At 37.7% G+C, this 23,257-nt stretch overlaps 1 protein-coding gene across 1 annotated transcript in view; it reads left to right on the top strand.

The window, feature by feature from the left end:
• TRIM24 (tripartite motif containing 24) overlaps positions 1-23,257 on the top strand; it is a 58,209-nt gene that overhangs the window by 33,091 nt on the left and 1,861 nt on the right. Inside the window, exons 5-18 of the mRNA XM_051784686.1 lie at positions 248-364; positions 2,027-2,141; positions 2,746-2,892; positions 5,559-5,676; positions 9,254-9,519; positions 10,165-10,329; positions 11,821-12,000; positions 13,787-13,922; positions 15,074-15,146; positions 16,457-16,625; positions 17,167-17,465; positions 20,468-20,600; positions 21,642-21,716; positions 22,978-23,127. Of these exons, the coding sequence (XP_051640646.1) occupies positions 248-364; positions 2,027-2,141; positions 2,746-2,892; positions 5,559-5,676; positions 9,254-9,519; positions 10,165-10,329; positions 11,821-12,000; positions 13,787-13,922; positions 15,074-15,146; positions 16,457-16,625; positions 17,167-17,465; positions 20,468-20,600; positions 21,642-21,716; positions 22,978-23,127 (2,143 nt within the window). The remainder of the gene's footprint in view (positions 1-247; positions 365-2,026; positions 2,142-2,745; positions 2,893-5,558; positions 5,677-9,253; positions 9,520-10,164; positions 10,330-11,820; positions 12,001-13,786; positions 13,923-15,073; positions 15,147-16,456; positions 16,626-17,166; positions 17,466-20,467; positions 20,601-21,641; positions 21,717-22,977; positions 23,128-23,257) is intronic.

The raw sequence follows: 23,257 nt of genomic DNA, 5'->3' as shown, positions 1-23,257 counted from the left end.
ACAATATTCTTTCATATTTATGAAAATCATAAACTCTGCCCCTGGTATTACAGGAAATAGACTATAGAATCAAATATACTATAAATAAAATATATCAGCATTTGCCGACATTTGCTTCCATGATGACAGTTAAATTTTGGACTTGAGCAGCACCTTTCTTCAGTTAAAGATTTTGTAAGGCACTCTGCTTTTTAGCAAGTATATCACACCTTTTGCATGTGTAAATATCCAATGGTTTTTACTACAGGTACCAGTTTATAGAAGAAGCCTTTCAGAACCAGAAAGTGATCATTGAGACACTAATCACCAAATTGATGGAGAAGACTAAATACATAAAATATACAGGGAAACAGATCCAAAACAGGTATGTATCAGATTTTGAGGTTAAAACTGACTGAGGGCAATTTACATACACTGTAATTTCTTGAAATGTTTAAATTAGTGTGTTTTGTACCTCTGGCCTTTTATTCTTCCAGAAAGAGAAATTCTAAAGTCTTCAGATCACTGTGGTGACTGGTTCAGTGTGCTTGGTTGTGTTAGGTAACTCTTCTGCTCAGCCTGTGGATTTGATGGGCAGCAGTTGCTTGGGTGCAACAGAACAACTTATGCAATAAAGACTGTAGAAGGCAATCTTAAATGCTTCCCCACCATCAGCACACTTACTTTCTTAGTGTAGATCCCTCTTAGAAAGTGAAAGGTTATGACTCATGCTTTCATAATGCTTGTGCCACATATTTGAACATTTATGTAATACTTTTGAGCTTGGGGCTTTGTTCATTCGGTACTACAAACCTAGTGATGGCAGAGCAAAGTGCAAAAGGAGTTTTGTCTTAGTTGGTAAAACACCTTGCCGTGCTGAGCCAGGAGAAGGTAACTGCCTAATATTTGTTCTGCCTGCTTTGCTAGAAGAACATTGTCTTGTTCTGTTCTGTTTACTGGACCAAAGTTTTATTATAGAAAAAATGCTAGGATGTAGACCATAAGGTAATAAATCAGGTAAACTAGGTGTTTAAAGTAGATATTGGAGGCTCAGAGCCAGGATTTTGCAAGCTTGAGGAATCTGGGTCACCTAACAAAGAAAATTGAAAAGTTCAGCCCCAAGGAAGACAACGTGGTGACCACCAGAGAGATGAAGGCTCACTGTCAACCACCACAGTGAAAGACTGTGCATGCACCAAAGAAGATTCTGGAAAGTCTCCGCCCAGAGACTAGTCTGCTTATTAATATGTATGTTATGGGATGTAACTATGTACTTAAAAGCATACAAGATAGCATAAGTTGCACTTTCAGGCTGAGCAAGTTTTGTGTGGTGGGAACCACCTTGCTCCCAGTGTTGCAATAAACAAATACCTTGCTGCTTAAAGATGCAAAGTCTCTGAGCAGTTCTTTTATTCCGAGTTTTTGTGGCATCACTAGGAGAAAAATAAATCTGTGAAATGCAATCTTTGTGACTGCTCCTTCAGCAGAGTTCAGAGGCAGCAGTACCCAGGGAGATTCAACACAGTACAGGATGCCGAGTGCAACTTGAACTCTTCCTTCATCTTGGCAGTAGAGGTTTTCACAATATAAGATTCTACTTTGCTGTTAGGAGTTGGAGCACTGTTGTTGAAATTAGAAAATCTGCTGGTTTTGTCTGTAGTGGAGTGCCATTCTGCATTAGATGGAAATTAGACTTAAGCAGTTTTGATTGCCATGGACCATTCCAGAAATGTGCCAAACAACTGAAAATCAAGAATTTCAACTACAATGAGCATTTAATTTTTATCAGTGACAGATGTCAGTAATTTTACAGACTTATGGCATTAGAATTTGCCACCAGTTAATTAATTTTATCACAGGTCACTTACTTGCTCTTTTTATTTCTCCTAGTAATTTTCCTGACTATAAGTATCTGATGATATATGTATTAATTGGTGCATATGACCGAGAAATATTGTAGTCTCAGCAACAGATTTTTTTTTTAATCCTATGTAGAGGGTGGGTTTGTGAGCTAAAGAACATTATTTTCTGTTCTGTCTACTTACAGAATTCATGAAGTGAATCAGAATCAAAAGCAGGTGGAACAGGATATTAAAGTTGCCATATTTACACTGATGGTAGAAATAAATAAAAAGGGAAAAGCTCTGCTGCATCAGTTGGAGGTAATTTCATTTCTAAGAAACAAAAATGTCAGTTTTAATATTTTTTTTCTATGTATTCACATTAAAATAAAAAACATTTCTAGCACTAGTCCCCTGTGCATGTCCTGTCACAATTCCAAGGTGGAGGGATGTTCTGTACAAGCAACTTGAGCAAGTGGGATTTTGGTGGAGGACCCCAGTTACTTTCTCCGTGCTTTTGCAAGTCATAATTCTATGCATCATATATGAAAAGTGTTCCCATCAGAAATGTTCATAAATTCACCAATCTGATAGCAAATCACAGCATAGAATTGTCTAGAATGAATGCCTAGAAAAATATTACCTCCAGTTTTAAAACGTGTGTGTGTATGGAGACACACACGCACACACACACACACACGTATATATATGAAAATGTGTTGTGAGAGAAAATGGGAATTAGCACAGAAAGTCCTGATATCTTGAATAAACTTATACTGATTTTTCTGTTTGATGGCTACATCAGGGGGCAGCTAAGAGAAGAGCTAAGTGAAACCACTTTACCATTGTGAACTCCGAATGTGAAAGCTAATACCTGTTAACTCTAAGTTGAACCCTTTGACTGGAACTGCTTTTCTACTTGCAGACTCTGGCAAAAGAGCATCAGATGAAACTTCTACAGCAACAACAGGAAGTGGCAGGTCTCTCTAAACAGCTGGAACATGTCATGAATTTTTCCAAATGGGCAGTTTCCAGCGGGAGCAGCACAGCACTCTTGTACAGCAAACGCTTGGTAAGGTTAGGAAGATAGCTCTCTCCATTTACTTAGAGACTATGGTTTAGGCAGATACCCATGTTTGTCAGTAGTACTAGGGGATTAGAACTTTTAATGACTTTCTACTAATTGGAATATTTATATATAGTTTTTCAGGGTTTTCTCTTAAACATAAACACAGAATATTTGTAATAAATTATCTCTCTGGTCATGATTTTCTCCTCTTAGACTGCCATAGAATTGTTGTAGGTCTGCAGAAGTAGGAGCAACTCCTTTTCAGTGGGTTGAAAACTATGAAGCCCTGAAACACTGGGAAAAAAAGTTGTGTGTCCTACGTCATCACTGCACTTCTTTTCAGTAATTGCTACAGCTTCAAAGTTATAAGCTTATAAGCTGGTATAAATCACAGTGTCTGATATCTAGCATTTTAATGCAAAAATTACTGTATTTTTTTGTTCTGTCAGACTCATCTCCCACTGAAAGTTTTACAGAATGTATAAAAATGAAACTGAGGCTTTTGTTTGTCCATGCAAACATTTGCAAAGCTAAATATTTCATTACTATAATGACACTTGGGATCTGAGTGCATGTGCTCTCACTAAGCTGACTCCTCAGAGTGAACAGAAATCCCAGAAGATTCAAAATAAAAAACAAAACAAATGCTGACCATGATCTGTCCAAAGATTACTAGATTGTACTAGCCTGGTAACAGAAACCTGTGACTATGTGGAGGAAAGATGCTAGATTTGTTTTTACCAGTTCCCATAACTGACTCACAGAGTTTTTTCTTATTTTCTCATTGCTTAGTTGAGAACCTGCCAGAGGATTTTGTGGGTTTTGAGAGTTTTGTTGGTTTTTGTGGTGATTTATTCTTTTTTTTGATATCCTTTGTTGATACTGCGGGCTATAGCAAATAGTGGAATATTACTTGGTTTTATCAACACCAAGTAGTTAAATTCACTTGCCTGCCTTATATTGCCTCAGTAAGTCGTATTTTTTTAACTGAATAGAGAAAAAGGACATCAAACTGAGTCATGTTGATATAATTGCTTAGTGTTGCCACAAAGACTCTCCTATGTGGGTAAGAAAACCAGTAGCGTTGAAGGCATCTTAATTATATAAACATTATGCAGTTGAAGAAAAGGACCATCCAGTCTATAAAGCCTCACCAAGTGTGAAATATTTTTCAAAATAACAAATTGAGCTTTAGAAAGGTGGTGTTACTTGGGAATTGAGTAGCTCACCTGTCTGTGGGCATCTGGAAAAATCTAGTCCTGAACAGTGATGCATAGAGGAACACGTGAGACTTCTGCTCTGGCATATCCAACCACTTCAAACCAGGAGGGTGGAATGCCCATCAGACTTAAGTGCAGTGTTACAGCTCAGAGGCTGTACTTCAGGGAAATAGCACACTAAACTGCTTGCAGTAAGACAGTTTACCAGCCTAGTTCTCCAAAACAAACTAAACACTTGTTAGCTACCACTACTGCTAACAGGAGGTAACTAGTCTAGTCATGAATTTATCTACAGTTATATGTGTGTACACAGTAATAGGAAAATAATGGAGCAAACTATGACAAGAACTACCAGTATTGGTAATGGGACAAATGATTAGAATTTCTATAGTGCCGTATACTTGATTCTGGTAGCGTACACAGAAATCCTAATAAACCTATATTCAAAATAGTAGTAGTGCACTTAAAATTTCCCATGGTCAATAATAAAACTTAAGTCTTGCTAATTTTGTTTATCTGGTTTTAAACTGTCCTGCCGAAAATTGAAAGAAAAACTTGTAAACTGGAAGCTCTTATAAAATTCTGCTGCAGAAAAACCCAATAGACTTGTATAATTTGAAACAGTTAGGATGATTTTGCTAAATATGTCTCTTGAACTTTTCCAGGAAATAATCTATCATTCAAGAAAACAAGTGTTGATCTCCTCAAGTTTTTTTGTTTCTGTGTCTGCTGTGTGTGATTCTAAAATCAGTGCCTGTTATATTTCTGTATATCAGTGCCTGATATTTCTAGTGAAGCAACTACAAGAAAACATTTTCTTTCTAGGAACTAGATTAATACTGAGCATTTGATAGAGTATTCTATTGTGTAATCATAGTCCAGTCCTTTGGAACAAAAGCATTGGGAGAATCTGAAAATATCTGTGAATCTGAGAGTTTTCAAAGACAGACTTTATAAAAATCTGTTCTTTGGCTGTCTGAAGAAAACTTAAATCTAGTACAAAGGAAAATTCCCTGCCATGATACTTGTTGCCAAATGGATGGCATACTTTTCTTTGAAAGAAAAATGAATGGGCAAATATAGATTTTGGGGGGGGGGAACCACAACAATGGTTACGTGAATCTGTATTGCACTTGCAAGTAGTTAAAGTTATTGAATGTAATGACCAAGTTTGTGGGAGGATATGTATTTCTACAGGGAAGAACTTTTTTGGGTTTTGAGGCTGTAGTTGATTTCTTTTTAAAACTACGTTAGGAATAAGGGAAAGATGCTAAAAATATCTCTTTATTTGTAGCTTGGACAAGTGTCTCTATCTTTAACCTCAGTTCTCCAGGGGCTTGTTCAGGAGGTTTTTTTTGGTTGGTTTGTTTGTTTTGTGTGTGTGTGCATGTGTGTGTGCTGTTCAGAATCATGGCTCTGGCCACAAAGGAGTTTTTGTTCCTGTTCTAGATTACGTATCGACTGAGGTATCTTCTCCGAGCAAGGTGTGATCCTTCACCAGTGACTAACAATACCATCCAGTTTCACTGTGATCCAAGCTTCTGGGCTCAAAATATTTTCAATCTAGGTATGATAAATTTTTATTAGCCCTTTGGTGTCTTGATCCTATTTTTAAAGCAACTTTCTTTTTTTGTGAAAATAGGTTCTGCATTATTCATGTCTCATTTTACTGTGTTAAATTTATTTCCTTACTTGTAGGAAACATTTAAAGGGGATTGCATGGGAAAAATTACTATTTATGGATGCTTATGATAAAGTATTAACAAACTTACCTTCCTTGAATGGTACATGAGATGGTGAAAATGACAACTTTCAGTTTTCTGATCAACTTTCTGGTAACTTTGGGCTTCTGAAACAAGGAACACAGTCTATAACCCTACTTCATATCCTAAGAGAAAGGGTTCCAGAACTCAGTCTCATTCTGCATCTTTCGTCCCTTTCTTCTATTCAGTCCCATCCTCCCAAGCTCAAACCCATAGCAGCAACATAATATAGAATCATAGAGTATCTCAAGTTGAAAGGGATCCATAAGGATCATGGAATCCAACGTCTGCTCCTCACAGGACTACCTAAAACTAAACCATATGACTAAGAGGATGATCCAGAGGCTGCATGAACTCTGGCAGGCTTGGTTCCATGACTGCATCCCTGGGGAGTCTGTTCCAGTGACCACACCCTCAGTGAAGAACCTTTTCCTAATGTCCAGTGTTCGTTTGCTCCCTTGTCATGCCAAAAAATAAGCCTTGGAAAACTGAGATGAAGACAAGGGGGAAAATGCCAAAGAAAAACAGAAGGACAGGGAAGAGAACACTAATTTTTGGCAGTTGTATGGCTTTTATATGGTCTTTCCTGAAGTTATGGGGTGGAATTCAGGAGGAAGCGCGTTTTTAACAGAGTTGCAAAAGTATTTAGTCTTTATTAACATAATAGATTTTGAGCTCGTCTCTAAACTGGTCTTTACATTTTTTCTTACAGCTATAAATTGCTGCTAGGGTTTTATTATACTGGTGATTTCTAGGACCAGGAAGCTTTGCAATTAACCTGCTTGTGTGACTGCCTGAAAGCCTGAGTTTAATGAATCATAGAATTGTTAAGGTTTGGAAAAGACCTTTAAGATTATCAAGTCCAACTGTCGACCTAGCACCACCACCAAGTTCACAATTAATCCATGTCCTCAAGTGCTATATCCACACATTTTGTGGAAACTTCCAGGGATGGTGACTACACCACTTCCCTGGGCAGTCCGTTTCAATGCTTGACAACCCTTTCCATGAAGAATTTTTTCCTAAGATGTAATCTAAACTTCCCCTGGTGCAACTTGGGGCCATTTCCTCTTTTCCTCTCACTTGTTACCTGCGAGAAGAGACACACCCCCACTGCACTACAGCCTCCTTTCAGGTAGTTGTAGAGAGCAATAAGATCTCCCCTGAACCTCCTTTTTTTCCAGGCTAAACACCCCCGACTCCCTCAGCCACTCATAAAACTTGTGCTCCAGACCCTTCACCAGCTCCATCGCCCTTCTCTGAACAAGCTCCAGCTCCTCAATGTCTTTCTTGTAGTGAGGGGCCCAGAACTCAACACAGGATTTGAGGTGTGGCCTCACCAGTGCTGAGTACAGGGGAACGATCACTCCCCTGGTCTTGCTGACTCCCCTGCTATTTGTGACACAGACCAGGATGCCATTGGCCTTCTTGGCCGCCTGAGAACACTGGTGGCTCATGTTCAGCTGTTGTTGCCCAACACCCCCAGGTCCTTTTCCACTGGACAGTTTGTCAGCCAAGAAGATAAAGCACCCTAGGAACTCAACAAGCTTAGAAGCAGGAATTAAGGGTCTTAGAGGTCTTTTAGGATTTTGACTGCTGTCATGGCTCCTTTCTCTCTCCACTGTTAGTTTGATGGGCATTTTTGTTTTTCTGTCATGTGCAGAAGGCTTTATGAGATACCTGTGGGACCTTGTCTGCCTCTCATCAGAAAGTGCTCTACCAAGGTACAGAGGTGCAAATGTACATTTCTCTACAAAGTCAGAGAAAAAAAGTTGGCAGTACTTTGAGGCAAACCAGCTCCTTTTCCCAGACATGAGGACATTGGATGGCAGCAGGGAAATTCTCCCAAGTTCCTTTTTTATGAATAATTGTCTTTGAGAAAGGAATTGAAAGTGAAACTTTTTTCCAGAAACGAACTGTCAAGGTCTGTGGTGATAGCTATGAACTGCTGCTTAACTGAGGTGATGTTTGTCATGAGTTGACTTTTTCTTGTGTTTGGTTTAGGGACTCTTTTTTTGCATATGTTTATTTAATGAACCTGCTGCATTTTTCCCTGTTCACTTTAACGTTGACTAGACCTGTTACAGACTTAATAAAGGTTGGTGGGGGTTTTCCATTGTGTTTACCATATTTAATACTTTTGTTAATGACTGATGTGGTACAATCATGACTAAAACTTAAGCAACACCAAAATTGACAGATGTCAGTATGAAATCAGTGTTATTGACATTGCCTTGTTGCCCTTTTCTGCACCACAGTGTGTTGGCTATGCTCCCTCTCTGCCTGTGGCTAGATGGGAAAGTAGAATGATGCTACATGCACAGTTTCTCAGCTCTTGGGATGAAAAAAAGGAGTATAAAATGCAAGAATTTTCCTCCCCCTTCAGATAATCTATCCCCAACTGAGTCAGGCTAGACTGCACAGGATCCACAGATGAGGACTCATGGATATAAGAAGAGGAGTGGCAGAGTGATTTCAAATTGTTACGTAATAGGGATTTACCAACTGTCATGTGGTGCATCTGCCTCATGAGATGAACTCTCCTGGGAAGCAACTATAAATCTCTGGGTGAGAAGGGAGTATGAGATATTTATCTCCCACTTGTATTGAAAAGCTGTTGTGCAGCCTTCCACAGGTCATTGGAATTTTTTAACTCTTAGTCTTGGACCATATTTTTTTCTCCTTCACTCTGTTTTAAAGAAAGAAATTGTCTTTTCCTCTACAAGCGGTGGGCTATTTCCTTGAATCAAACAAACTCTATTCTGGTTGGAATTCATGTTTCTTGGATGAGGTAGCCAGAATTTTGTGTGAGTTTGGTGTAATCACACTATATATATCTTCAGATAACATCTCTCACCCATCATTAATCTCTAAAAGTTACTTGTCTAGTCAAATTTCCTTCTAAGTCAGTGGAGACATAAAACATCTCCTGGAAGGTGCCCATCACATCCTAGAATTGGTGCTGTATAGCACTTGAGAATACCCTTTGAATATTTGAGTATTTCAATATCCATGATGTTGACTCAGAAGCCAAAAAGGATCACAATATCTTTAGGCTTTATGATACAGTTAAATCTTTTTATCAGATGATTGGATCAGGATACCCTTTTCCATTGAAATTTCACTTCCTTGCTCTTCTGGCCAGGCCAGGACACCTTCCCAGAAACCACTGTATAGAGGAGGCTGCAGCAGAAGACAGTTTACTATAAAATGCAACCTTTTTTTCCAGGGGAACAAGCAAAACAAATGGAGTCTCTTATCTCATGTTTATCCATTCTTTACATTACAACGAGTGGTGACCGCATGTTATAAAAGGATCTAATTATGAAAAATAGCATTTCTTCTAACTGCCACTGATTTTATTTATTTTGTTTCAAATAGGTTCTTTAGTAGTTGAAGATAAAGAAACCCCACCACATGTGCCCAAGAGCCCTGTGACGGAACCAAACTTACAGCCACCAGGCAGCTTACCTTCAAACCAGCTATCTAAGTTCCCAACACAGATAAGCTTAGCTCAGCTCCGACTCCAGCACATGCTCAGCCAGGTCATGGCTGAGCGACAGCAAGCTCAACGCAGAGCAGGTCCAGTAGTTTTACCAAATCCAAGAATGCCAGGAGCCATGCAGCAACCTCCTGCTTCTCATCAGGTAAATTATGATTATTTCCAGAGAAGAGTCTCTTTTTTTCCACTGCACTGAAGGAGAAAGTAAGGTAAGATAGGGAAAAAAAAAGAAAAATTAAATCTAGATACATAATTTCAGATAGCTTCATCTTCAGCACATGGCTATTTAGGTGGGTTAGGGAACATTTTCTTTACTGAGAATTGAATGGGCATTTTAAATGTGCCTGGGAAAATGTGTGGTAGCACTTGGCCTATGTTTATTCATTAAAAAAAAATCATAGAGTATCCAGCCTTATAGAGTGCTGAGCTACCTTTTTGCATTTTGGTCAAATGATCAAAAAGTGAATCCGTCATTAATGTTTTTTCCATGTCTATTTTGCATATTATGCAGTGATTCTCCCACATAACTTTCAAAGCTGGAAACACTGTCACTGGCTCTTGTGATCTGTCTTTATTACATCAGAATAATTCAAAACTATCTACTAGATTTTGGTTTTAACATTGAAAATCAATGTGTTCTGTGATCATTCAGATAAATAGTGTGGTACTATTTGTTTGCATATAATTTGTGAAATTTGCAGAGGTTCAAAAGGACCACTTAGTAAAAAATACCTGGAACATTGAATAGATATCAGCTAACTTGCAGAACTGGTTTTTTGTTTTTATGCAGGCACCTCCGCGCTTGATTCATTTTCAGAATCAAAGCCCCAAGCCCAATGGTTCAGTTCTTCCTGCACAACAGATGAGATTTCCCCAAAATCAGAACCTACCAAGGCAAGCAATAAAGCCCAACCCATTGCAAATGGCATTCTTGGCACAGCAAGCTATAAAACAGGTAGAGGTTCTATCCCTTTTCACTCGCTGTGTAGAAATGAAACATTAAATATGCTTCTTACCATCTTTCATACTGTGCTTCTAGAGTGCTTTTCAGTTAGAACAGAGACTGAATTTTTTCTCTATGACAAGATACCCACAGTTTTCTTAATGAGGAAACTGTCAAATTTCTTTCATTTTGACAGTTCTAAGCAGCTGAAGCGTTATGAAAGTGATCCACTGTGTGTGCTGTGTAGGTGTTTTATTCCCTTGTTTGCTGTTACTGTGGTTTCTGACCTCTTACGCAAAACTTAGCATGACCATGGTCTGCACACTGCAGTCACTGAATAGAAAAAGAAAATCCCAGTTGAGCTTGATGTTAGTGACTTCACCAGGAACCAGGTAAAACCTTTAACTAAAAATCTGAAGCAGCCACAAGTATGGCAAATCTGAACTTGTACAGGTGAGGAGAGAAGAGAAGAGAAAGACCAAAGTTGTGTCACCTCTGCTAAGACTGATCAATGCCGACTAATCAGCAGCTGAACTGGGGCAGAAGTAAAACCACATCATATGTTTTCTGGATGTTTAGGAAGGCTCATCCTTATTAAACAGCATATTAACACAAGAATTTTGGGTACATGGAAGGAAAGAGAAAATCATGTCACTAGAGGTAAGCAGGGAAGGATCAAACAAATCTCTGACCTGAAAAGTGGTGTAATACCGTTCATGTTTGCAATGCTTATGATGTCAGAGAACTATTTCCAACTAAATTGAAGAAAGCGGTACAATATCTAGAAGAACCTATAGGAACAAAAACTAAGTCATTTCTATTCTGTGCCTCTGAAAATAAAATTTGCCTGTCTGCAAGCTTTTAAAGAATTCTCATCTGGTAATGCCTTTCTGAAACTAGAGACCAGTAAATAGAATGACTAAACAGGAATTGAGGGCAGTCAAATTTTACCTACCATGGGTAGCCATGAAATTCTCTTAAAGTCATTGAAAACTGCATACATCCAAATGAGAAAGAAATTTAGTCTGAATTGACAGTGCACTTCATATCATGTTGTTAAATGTATATGTGGGTAGAGATCCAGTCAGCATTTCAAATTCTTAATCACTGACACTGTAGCTGTTTACTTAGTAAAATGCTGAAGCAGTTGTGCATTCAGCCTATTACCTGTAATACTTTTTTTTTTCACAAAAACTGTTACATTTTTCCCACAACACTGTCAATGCAGCATAAAATATTAATAGATACTTAGCATTGAAGTATAACTTTGAATTTAAGAATTTACATTCATTTCTTCTATTCATAGTTTTCAACTACTTGTCATCTTCCCTTCCTTGTCTTGCAAGATTGGTTCTTGAGATGAGATAACTTCAGAGTATATCAGGATTTTATGTTTGAATTCAGCTTCCTGAATTAAGCTGCTTGTTTTACTAGTATATTCAGTAGATGTGACCTGTTGCAAAGAAAATAATGTTTTATTGTGGATTATTGTCTTTTTTTTAGTGGCAGATCAGTAGTGGACAAACTTCAACAGCCCTTACAACTGCAAGCAGCACAACATCGACTCCATCCAGCCCCACAGTCACCAGTGCCGTTGGATGTGATGGGAAGACATGTGGTCCTCCTGTGATAGATTTGAGTTCCCCAGTGGGTAGCTCCTATAATCTACCATCTCTCCCTGATGTAAGTGTAACATAGAAGCAATGTTTGATGGATTGATTCTATTTTGAAATAGGTCTTAATGTTTCTGAGAAGTAGAAACCATATAAACTGAAATTCTTACTCTCTTTGTCAAAATGAGGCAGGTAGAGAAAAAAACAATGCAGGCAGGGTTGCTGGAAATATTCAGAGCTGTTCTTGGAAGACAGCTGAGAAAAATAACATTATGGTTTGTGATTGTAATTGGACTTGTTTATTTGGATGCTGCATATTTTTTCCCTGCCTCTGTAATGATACTAACAAAAATGTGTTAGCTTAGCTTTCATTTACCAGTGTCCATAGGTAGCACCAGTTTGCTGATGGTATTTCTGGTAAATGGTCAACATTTTTAAAATACATTTTTAACTAATTGAAAGAGCTATCTTGGGCAAGTATTAATGGTTGGCATACTGGATATATTCCTTATATCTTTTCTTTTTGGTACTTCTTTTCTTCACATATCCTCTAACATGCCTGTGAGCTGGTGCTAGAAGGAGCATCGTAAGATCATCTTGTCTTAAACTTCTCTCTCATAGTTTTTCTGAATGGTACATATTTGTCAGAGATCCATGTTGGAACTGTTGAGTTTTAATCCCTTGACTTTTATTCTTTCAAATATTGCCAAGCCTGTTTTTTGTGGTCTAAGGTTTATAGATATCTGAAATGCCATGGTTTTCCAGTGGTAACTTGCTGTTCCTTCCTGTTTCTGCCACCTGTGCTTTGTCCTCACTGATAAACTGTGTTCTGTTTATTACAATGGAGTACATAGAGTACAGGGTCACACAGTATATATCAGGTTTAAAAGGTGAACTATGCACCATGGTCATAAAACTACAGAGTCTGTGACACATTTTAGCATACTCATTTTTGTTCACAGTATTATGAACTCTTCTACTTGTATATGGTTGCATTTATGCTCTTAAGATACATGGCTCAAATCACTGTAAATATGCTGACCTTGCCAAGGCTTATGCATCCACTTTGGATACTTCTAGCTCACAAATAGAAATTTCAGTGGTCAGTATGTTTGCAAGTAGTAGATTTGTGAGGTATCCACTGAGAAAACTGATAGTAAGGTGAGGTGTTTTCTTATGGAACATTATCTCTACGTATTGGAAGAAACCAAACAGTTCAAAAAGTCATTCCTCATTATCAAACCAGAATTTGTAATTTTTACAGAAAGTTAAAATGGTAAATTGGGAGCCCCTGAATAAGTTCAGTTATCTGGCTTGAGCCATAGGAAAGAACAAGTGTTGGTTTGCTGTTTGCATTTTGAGTCAATATGGGTGGCCTCTATCCAGAAGGTATGTGGGACAGATGGGATCGAGTGTCCTTTGAGGTTCTTCCAGTGCTGTTAAACACTAGTGGATTAATGGGTAGTTTGTGTATAGCTTGTTATTCTTTTTTAGAGTATATAATGTGAGCGTGTCCAAAGAAGGTGTGGAGATAAAAAATCATCTCTTAATTGTGTGAAAGCCACCTGTCTGGTACAGCCTTCTCTGAAGCTGGTGGAGAAAAATTGGCACTTACAGAATCATCTGATCTTAAAATGAAGCACTGTCTGGATTTGGCTATGTCATTTGCTTTTTAGAGAAAGCAAGACGACCTGTTTTAAACCATCTCACTTTTGGGTGTTAAAGTTAGATGAAGTATATTTTGGTCTTCACCTTCAAAATAACACTATGGCAGAGGCATGGGTTTTTGTTGTTTTGGAGAGAGTTTTTTTCCCCTTCCAACACTAACTGCTTCCTCTCATTTCCCCACCTTTTAGATTGATTGTTCAGGAAACATCACACTGGACAATGCTGTAAGGAAGGATGGTACTGCAGAGCAGAATCAGCCAAAACCCCCTTCAAACAGGACTGTGCAGTCACCAAATTCCTCGGTGCCATCACCAGGCCTCTCAGGTAATGGAAATGTGGTGCAATTTTCTGTTTAAGTGGTGTAATTGAAAAGTCTAATGTGGCAATATTAACACTGATATCAGAATTAATTATATCTATTTTATATCAAGATTAGAAATAAGAAAATGAGGCAAAGTTGTAGAAACCCTAGTAGGAGGTAAAGCTACAGACAATATTTTAGCATTGTGAACACAAGTTAAGTGACCAGATCTTACAAACATGAAGGGAAAAAACCTGTAGATTTTAGCACATTGGATAGAAATCTGTAGAAAAGTTACACTCTCAGGTGTACACCAAATGAAAACCTAACTGCTGTGGTAAAAGTCAAGTATTTGAAAAGGATAGATAGGATGTAACAGGAGATAGAAATGGTGACTTGGGAAGTTCAATTTGGATATTAGAATATGTTTTTCACAGAAGGGTAGTGCAGCACTGACACAGGTTGAGCAGAGAAGTTAATGTGATGGGTGGCTAAATGTGGTGGACCTGAAGGATGCAGGGGATTCCTGTCACCATGCCTGCTGGCCATCAGCAGCTGTTCCCATTTTCTGATCTGGCCTGTAGTGAGGCTGTGTGAGTGAGTTCCCAGTGAACACTTATGCAACATTCATGCACTCACATGGCATTCACAGACTGAGGCAGGTTACCTGAGACAGGTGGGTAATGCATTCACAGACAGCACAAACAGCCCACTTGGGTTTCTCAGGACTGATGCTCAGCAAAAACGTCCTTCACAAGTCTTTAGCAAAAATTTCCTTCACGAGTCTTTTGGCTCTCTGGTCCTGGTCCCCAGACCTTTGGTCTCTCTCATATCTGTCCCCCAGACTTCTTCCTTCTCACCAGCTCAAAGTTTCATGGCAGTTCTCCAGAGAGATCTGCTAGAATTTGATAAGGTAAGACAAAACAAACTGCAGTGATCAGGTGGAGGGGTCAGCCAGGCAAAGGTACTGATCCATCAGCCTACTTACGGGTCCCTTTTTGGGCATCTCCTTCTATTGTCCCATGCCTCTCATCCTCTCATAAATATATATTAGATGAGATATAGGTTAAATAAATGATGCTGCAGGAGACATTTTCCCCAAAACCTGTGTACTTCTCTGACTCAGACTTGGCACAGACCCAGGTTTTGTTCTAACCTGATCCTTCTCTCCTAGGAGGAATCAGTGTGACGAACGTACACCCTCCAATTCGTTCACCCAGTGCCTCCAGTGTTGGAAGCAGAGAGAGGTAAGGAAAGAGTGGGAGAGAAGAAAATGTAACTTCCACCTCCACAGAACATGCATCAGTCTCTTCTCCCTTTAATGCATATATAGATGTCAATTTGCCTCACCTTCTCTGTTAACAGGTCAGGCCTGATGGTTATTACAGCACTCTTTGCATTCTAAAAGCAGTAATTTCATTTGTGATGTATTAATAGCACATCTAAAAACATATTAACACTGTAAATGATGACTAGGTTGGTGTTATTAAAGGAATACCAATTGTAAATTGTTTTAAATTCAGAAAAATCAGCTAAAGGAAAAGGTTGAATATTGAAAGTCCTGATGGAACTATAAATTACTTCAGATTTAAGGAACTGATGTTACAAAGAAAGCTGTTAAAAATTTTCTACTGCAATATGGTTGGTTAAGTGAGCCCTAGATATCTACTGAGAGTCTGCACAAATGTTTTTATCCATTACTGATGGAATATTAATGAACAAATATATTTACACAATGTTGTTTGAAGAGTGCAGATCCATTAATGTGTTGCAATAAACTCAAGCATACATATGACATGAGATTAATTTTTCATGCAGAGAAAAATCAGATGACATTCATCCTACTTGAGTTGGAAATGCAGGTGCTTTTTAATATAGAATATGTTTTTCTATATTCCATTTACATGGCAAATTCTGTGAAGGACTCTTGTGAACAGTTCAAATGTTTGTCTGAAGAGTCTTTTACTTGCATTTAAAAAAATCTGCTGCTGCTTGAATTAATTTTGTTAGATTCTTCATTTTTATGACTAAATACATAAAAAAAAGAAAGATCTAGTTCCAAAAGGAGGACCCTAGTTTTGGTAGAGTTGCAAGGCTGTAAGAAATCCTTCCAAGAAAATGTAAATATGTGTTTTATCTGCCTTATTCGGTTGTGTCATTTTCAATGATCAGTTCAGCTCTGGAGAAACACTGGTCTTCCCCAAAATACAGCTGCATCTCCTCCGAAGTGATATGATGTTCAGTGGAAATCCTCTTTTGTGTGTAACCTGAGAGAAAAGGAGATTGCTTGCAAATCTTGCACTAATGGGAAGTGAAACCATGAATAATTCTCTAGTTCTGGAACTGCATCATTACAATTTTTCCTTTTGGTAATGCTTTTTCAATATATATCAAAGGAAATAAGCTTGGATGGTGTATTCGATAAAAGGAAAACTGCAGTGCTCAAGCTTCAAAGAAGCAAAATAGATTTAGCATCCTGAGGTTTTGGAAAGCACCACTGTACAAAAGCTCTGACTCTTAATTTCCCTTTTTTCCTGCCTTTTCTTGTCATTTGCAGTTCTGGCTCCTCCAGCAGGCCACCAGGAGCTGATTCTACACACAAAGTCCCAGTTGTTATGTTGGAGCCCATTAGAATTAAACAGGAGTCAAATGCATCAAATGAGAATTTTGATTTCCCAATTGTTGTAGTGAAGCAAGAAACTGATGAGGAACCCCGGCCTCGGAATGTAATATTAACAGCTATAAAGATCTCCTTTCTTTTTGGAGGGTATTTTGTATTTATGGGGAGTAAAATAATCTACTCGTGTTCTGTTGGGAGCTTTTCAGGGGAAAACTAAAAAAGCTAAAGAAGGGGACGAGGTGAAATTCAAAATCAGACTAGCCCTACTGCCAGTTAACTGTTGTGATCAGACTACTTTTATCCATTGAAAATCTGGGAGGATGGGGAATAGTTTGCAGAGATCAAATTTTCAGGTGCCGCTAGGAAATGTTTCTAATCACAGTGCAGTAATTTACGTAAATAAGATTGCTAGATTTTTGGCCATCAGAGATTAGTTTTTTATTAGCGGAGCAGTAAATATCCTTTCATAGCTGGTTTCTTGTGTTCAGCTGTCTGATGTTATAGTATGGTAGTAATTTTTACATGCATGTTGCAAGTTGTATGGCTCCTTGCATATAAATTTGTTAGTCAAGTTAGTTTACTTGTTGTTAGGGCCATGTAAATTCAAGTAAATATTATAGTCTGGCTTTCTTTGTTTCTTCCTACAGTCCATACTTACTTCATTACTCTTGGATGGAAGTCATAATTCCACTTCTGATGAAGCTGTCTTAAGAACAGATGCACCAGACAGCACAGATGATCAGCCAGGGGTCCTGCAGGAGAACACATTCAGTGGGAAAATGGGATGGATAGGACCCTCCCATGTTGGGGAGGGCAGAAAAGAGGACGATCCAAATGAAGATTGGTGTGCTGTATGTCAAAATGGAGGGGAACTCCTTTGCTGTGAGAAGTGTCCCAAAGTATTCCATCTTTCTTGTCATGTCCCTTCATTGATGAGCTTTCCAAGGTAATTATGACCCCTTCAATTCCACCTAAAATTGCACTAAAAGACACAAGCTTTTTCTTGTGAAACCCAGGATAAGAAATTTCAGTCTCAAAGGAAGCACTGTCTTCTTGAAAGTCTTGAATCCAGAAGTTTTATTAATTAGTGAAAATTGGAATTTACATTGAAACTTCAATTGTATTTTTTTCTACAAATTCTGTAATAAAACTCTTCACTTATTTGACAATTAAGCAAGATCACTTACATCTAGGGCGAGAATTATTAAAAGTGGGACACAGAATTACCAATCTGTCATAAAATGTTTTAAGGGTGAGAGAAAATACATTAACATTTCTTAATAATAATAATAACAATAATAATAATAAAGAATAAAAATTTTTTAAAAAGGAAAAATTAACAAATGTCTACAGGAAAAATCTGAAGTAATAGAGTAATAAGTATATCACTTACTCTAGTGCTAAATATGGCTACACTAAGCATGGGATGTGTAGTGACTGACATCTTCTAGTAACATCTTGGCCAATGTTGAAACAAGCATTAAGTTTCTTTATTGGCTGTTACAAAACCATTACTCAGTTTCTTGACTTTCAAAATACAGTCTTAACTAGCATTACCAGTGTTTGCTTCTGGAATTAGTGTCTTTGATTAAAATAAATGGCATTTTGCAATGTCCCAACTTGGAAATGTCATGCAATAAACTTGTTTGTGTTAAAGGATAAAAACATTGGTCATAACATGCTCATTGTTTAATGCTTTTGTAAATATTAGGGTTTTTGATTAAATGTCAGCATAGTTTACTGGTGGAAAACATTTGAATAGCAACTTAGATTAGCACATTGATCACCTCCGTGCTACTCTGAACAAGCAAGTGTATCTAAAACGTCACTTGAAATGGGACGTAAAAATGTTTCTCTCACTTTTAAAACTTCAAATTGCAGGGTTTTTTTGTGAAACTGGTGCTATGTTACAGCTTTGTTCCATCAGCAAAACCTAGTGAAGTTACAGCAAGCACTTAAACTAATAAATATTTGTGCCATTCTGAAAAGAAAAAAAAAATCTTTAAGGCAGAAAACTATGTATTGCAATACTTTTTTTCCAGAAAAATTAAATATTCAACAATAAGTCTTTAAAATGTCTCCTTTTTACTGGATTGTTGAGGGGAAACTGAGGTGATGATGTCGGAGGGCGAGGGAGCCAAAAACCACTTTGATGACAGGTGTTCAGATCTGTAAAGGTGCATATTACTACGAGTACATTGTGTTACTGGGCTTCAGAGCATGGTTAGCTGAGGTTTCCTCCTGACTTTAGGCGTATCAACTTTCTGTTCCCACCTTTATGGGGTTACTTTTTTTTTGCAGCTGTAACTGTACTGAACAAACTTTAGTCTCTTAGCATTAGTTCCTTCAAACACACAAAGTAATTTCTTTATTATTATGTCAGCAGTGACAGTCTGCTTCTTTCATGACTGCTTTTTGTTCTTGCTTCAGGTGGATAGGGCAATTTCATAGGTTCATACAGTCACAGAATGGTTAAAGTTGGAAGGGACCTTTATAGGCCACTGAGTCCAACCTCCCTGCCATGAACAGGTTGCTCAGAGCCCCTCCCAACTTGACCTTGTTTCCAAGAATGGGGCCTCTACCATCTCTCTCAGCAACCTGCGCCAGTGTTTCACAACCCTCACTGAAAAATTTTTTTTTCCTTGTTTCTAATCTGAATCTACCCTCTTTTAGTTTAAAACAATGTTCCCACATAGATTCATGAGGTTGCTGCATCTTTTTGTCCTTTGTTCCAACCTATCACACTCTTCCTGATTCTTGGATATTCTAATGCATCAGTCCTTTGTCTGTAACCTATTTATTGTTTTCTTGTGTCACAAGATCTTTAGGTCATGGCCTGTATGAACTTTTGTATATCTGCCATATCATTTCTGTGATGCAAGTCCAGGCATAGAGGTGACAGTGTCATAAATAATTCTGGGAAGTTAAGACAGTAGAAGATAAATGTCTCCTGGTAGTAAAATGCTTATTATTCACCAGTGTATGCTAAAACTGGCAGATGGCAAAAATCTTTGGATGACTCTGAATAAAAAAGAGATTTTTTTTTTTTAATTTGGAAAGTCTTCTGCCTTACTATCAAAATTAAATAAAAGGTGCTGCAGAAATTATTTCCCATTTTCAAAGATATTATTATTATAACATACCTCTGAGTAAATACACACAGTTAGATCCTTTTTATTGCGTATTCTGTCATCTGTGTAACAATTCAGCCCTCTTGTGGTTACCTGCAAGCATGCAAGTTCCTTTGTCGAGAACTGTATTAAAAACATAGACCCTTCATAGGTTTTTCAAAACTTTGAGGTTCATAAATTGTGTTAGGGAATCAGTGAACATAGCTTCCAGAACTGATTATGTAGTAATCTTATGCTGTCCTTTAAATCTCCACGGTTTTCTTAGACCAACTGATAAAATCATGAACATCTGAAGGTTTTAGGGAGTAAAATATTTCCAGTTTTACAAAAAATCTTGTCTAGGATAATCTGTATAGTTCAGTGGTATGTTATAGATCAAGGTTGTAGAGAATATCAAGTTCTCACCATATCACACTGACATGTTTTGTTCTGTTCAGCCCAAAAGATTCCTTCAGTCTCTCTAGTTAAGAAAAGGGCTCTTAATAGCCATTTGCTTGAACCCTTTGAGCTCAAGTGAAATATTTCAGTACTGACAAAGGTAGACACCTGCTGTCTATTAAGATAAACCATCTTTCTGTTAGGACACCATTAGTGACACTGGTGCCACTAAAAAGGAAAAAAAAAAGTTGTAATAAAGCATTTTTGCCAGCAGTCTCTGCTTTTTGTAGTGTTTTAAAAACCAACAACAACAAACCAACACATGGCACAGAAAAAAACCCACCCAACAAATGAGGATCTTACCCAGAAATATGTGGAAAGCCTTTTGTCAAGGGTGTGCTACCTCACTAAGGTCAATGTGTCTTTTTGTCTTCTTTAGTGGGGAGTGGATTTGTACATTCTGTCGGGATTTGTCCAAGCCAGAAGTTGAATATGACTGTGATAAACCTACTCACAGCTCTGAAAAAAGAAAATTGGAAGACACTGTGGGTTTGGCGCCAATAGACCGTAGGGTAAGGATAAAATTATTATTTATAATGTTTTTAAGCTGAAGCAGTTTTGACTCGTGCTAGAAACTTTCATCAGTATTTTACCTGGTTTCAGTTGGTGACTTATGTAAATACACTGAAATTAGTATTTTATTTGGGGTCTTAAAAACCATTTATTGCAGAGTGGTAGAGAGAAGACTCGGTCAGGTGTGAGAAGTATGGCACAGATTATATGGATGATTGTGATTAGATTTATTGCTAATAGAGTGTCTAAATATTGCCAGTGCAGTATAGAATATAAGCAGGTCTAAAGGATTATAACATAAGCAGGTTTGGTTGGAAATATGCAGATTTACAGCCTTTGGCCTTGCAGAAAGCACAATTACAGAGCAGCAAAGCACCTATGGAGCTGCTTTAGGATTTTATCTCTGTATATGATCTTAGTACTTTTACTCACCTGTCCAGAAGTGAGTGTTCCCCATCTTAGGGCTGGATGTACCCTGCAGGCATCCGTGTTGGGGTGGGATCCATCTGGAAACTGCTTGCAACCTTGGGAGATCAGTTTGCCCAGTTGGTCCAGTCTCCAGCAGCATTTTATACCCTTTTGCAGGCTGATGTGTACTAAAGTCAATGACAATCATCACAGCTCCCCCATCTCTGGAATGCATTAATTATGTGAGCATCCAGACAGTTCCTCCTGCAATTCCTACCTGGTGTTCTTATCTTAGGACAAATCACATTACCCATCAGGACACAGTGGGGACGGTGTGTGTGTGGAGGACACACTCCAAGACCTGACTGTCTGTCACACCATTATTTACATGTGCTCAATTTCTGGTTTGAGTTAAATGTAAGTTATTATTCTGATAAGGGATCAGCAAGCATAAAATCACACAAAACTATTTTTAGAATCTCTTTCAAGGCTCAAGATCTAGTGTAATATATTTGTACACGCAAAGAGGAAGGAGGAACACTGAGCATCTGTTCTGTGTTTTCTGTGGTTTGTGATTGTAGTATAAACCATGTAGGATTCTCGAATGACTTGGGCAATTTTTTTTTTTACAGAAATGTGAAAGACTGCTGCTATACCTCTACTGTCATGAAATGAGTCTTGCCTTTCAAGATCCAGTTCCTCCCACAGTATGTACCTCACTTCTTTCTATGTTAGTAGCAAATTTGCCATGTTTTTAGTGGCATTTTTATGTCCTATTACAGTCCATTATCAGAAGTCAAGTTCCCCAGACACCAAGTGTATTAAATGTGTTTAATTTTATTAAAACTATCTGAAGAGGGAAGTTGAAAGTTGAAGGGGATTTACAAGTAAAATTCCACAGTAACTGATTTTACTTAATACTTCAAAAACAGATTAAAAAAGTAAGTTCTGACCCTGTCTGCTAATATCATGTGCTGAGTGATATCACTAAAAAGGTGAATTGCAATATATTTGGGTTTTTAAATACCACCTGATGTTGAGAATTAGGGTGCTCCATAGTACTAATATGAAATTGAATTTCTTATTATTAGCTTGAAATTTATTAGTTTAAAATGGTGAACAATACCTGGGTGTGTTAGAAGTCTAAGGACACACAGAAGAGTTACCAGTGTGATTAGATGAAAAGATGTTCTTTAAGATAAGTCAATGGGGGAAGAATTCAGTAAGTAATATGTTCCTATGCAGCCTTTATTCCATTTGAATAGGAATTCTGAAGAACAAATCAGAGAGTTTAATAATAAGAAATGGCACAAGAGATTAATGGATTAATCATATGATGGTCATGTGTTACTAAATTCAGGTATTACAGCATTTCTCTTAAAATGTGAATCTAGTTAGGAAAAAAGTATAAAAATATTACCATTGGATTTCATATCTTATTTTCTAATTTCTAATTCTTTCTAAAGAAAAAGTAAGTCTTAGCCCTACAACCACAGTTTGAGTGTCAAAATCATTGATATCTCTGAAATTTGCCACCATTTCAAAGGACATATTTCATGACCAAACCTCATTTTAAGCCAACTCATTTACCATCTCTATTTTAGTTGTCATATAGTGGTCTTGAGAATAAGTCTTGATAGATAGCTTATTTGACTACATCTGAAAATAATGTCCAGACCAAGTCATTTGCTCTATAATATGTAGTCGTCGTAGGTGGAAGTTAATGTTTGTTTCTCTTTGATTTTAAAATGAGCATTGCAAGGAGTATATTTTAGCCAGCAAAACTGTCATAAGTCACTGTCATTCCAGAAACTGTCTGCATGTATGTTAAAAGTATAATTCTTGTATCTCAGGGTTGTAGTTTGAAGGTGAGACTAAAACCCTGCCCACTCCCTAAGATCTAAAGGTTTATAAAACAATAAGTAATGAAGGTGACTGCATTTGGTAAAATTTTTTTTTTCCCTTTAGGTTCCTGATTACTACAAAATAATCAAAAAGCCTATGGACTTGTCAACCATCAAGAGAAGACTCGAAGTGACCAATTCATTCTACACAAAGCCAGAAGATTTTGTGGCTGATTTCAGACTGATTTTCCAAAACTGTGCTGAATTTAATGAGGTTAGAAAATTAGATACTGTATCGGGTTTTGTAGCCTTAGTTCTTTCAGGAAAATTGTAATGGGGGTAGAACTTGCAATGCAAGAATTTATTGTATTAAACTTACTTTTACAATGGGACTGCAGTGAAAA

This window comes from Manacus candei, unplaced genomic scaffold (assembly GCF_025592945.1).
Source record: "Manacus candei isolate 608988 ecotype Guabito, Panama unplaced genomic scaffold, ASM2559294v1 h1tg000018l, whole genome shotgun sequence".
Taxonomy (NCBI): Eukaryota; Metazoa; Chordata; class Aves; order Passeriformes; family Pipridae; genus Manacus; species Manacus candei.
The sequence above is the reverse complement of the archived record's forward strand: the minus strand, read 5'-3'. Positions and strand labels throughout refer to the sequence as shown.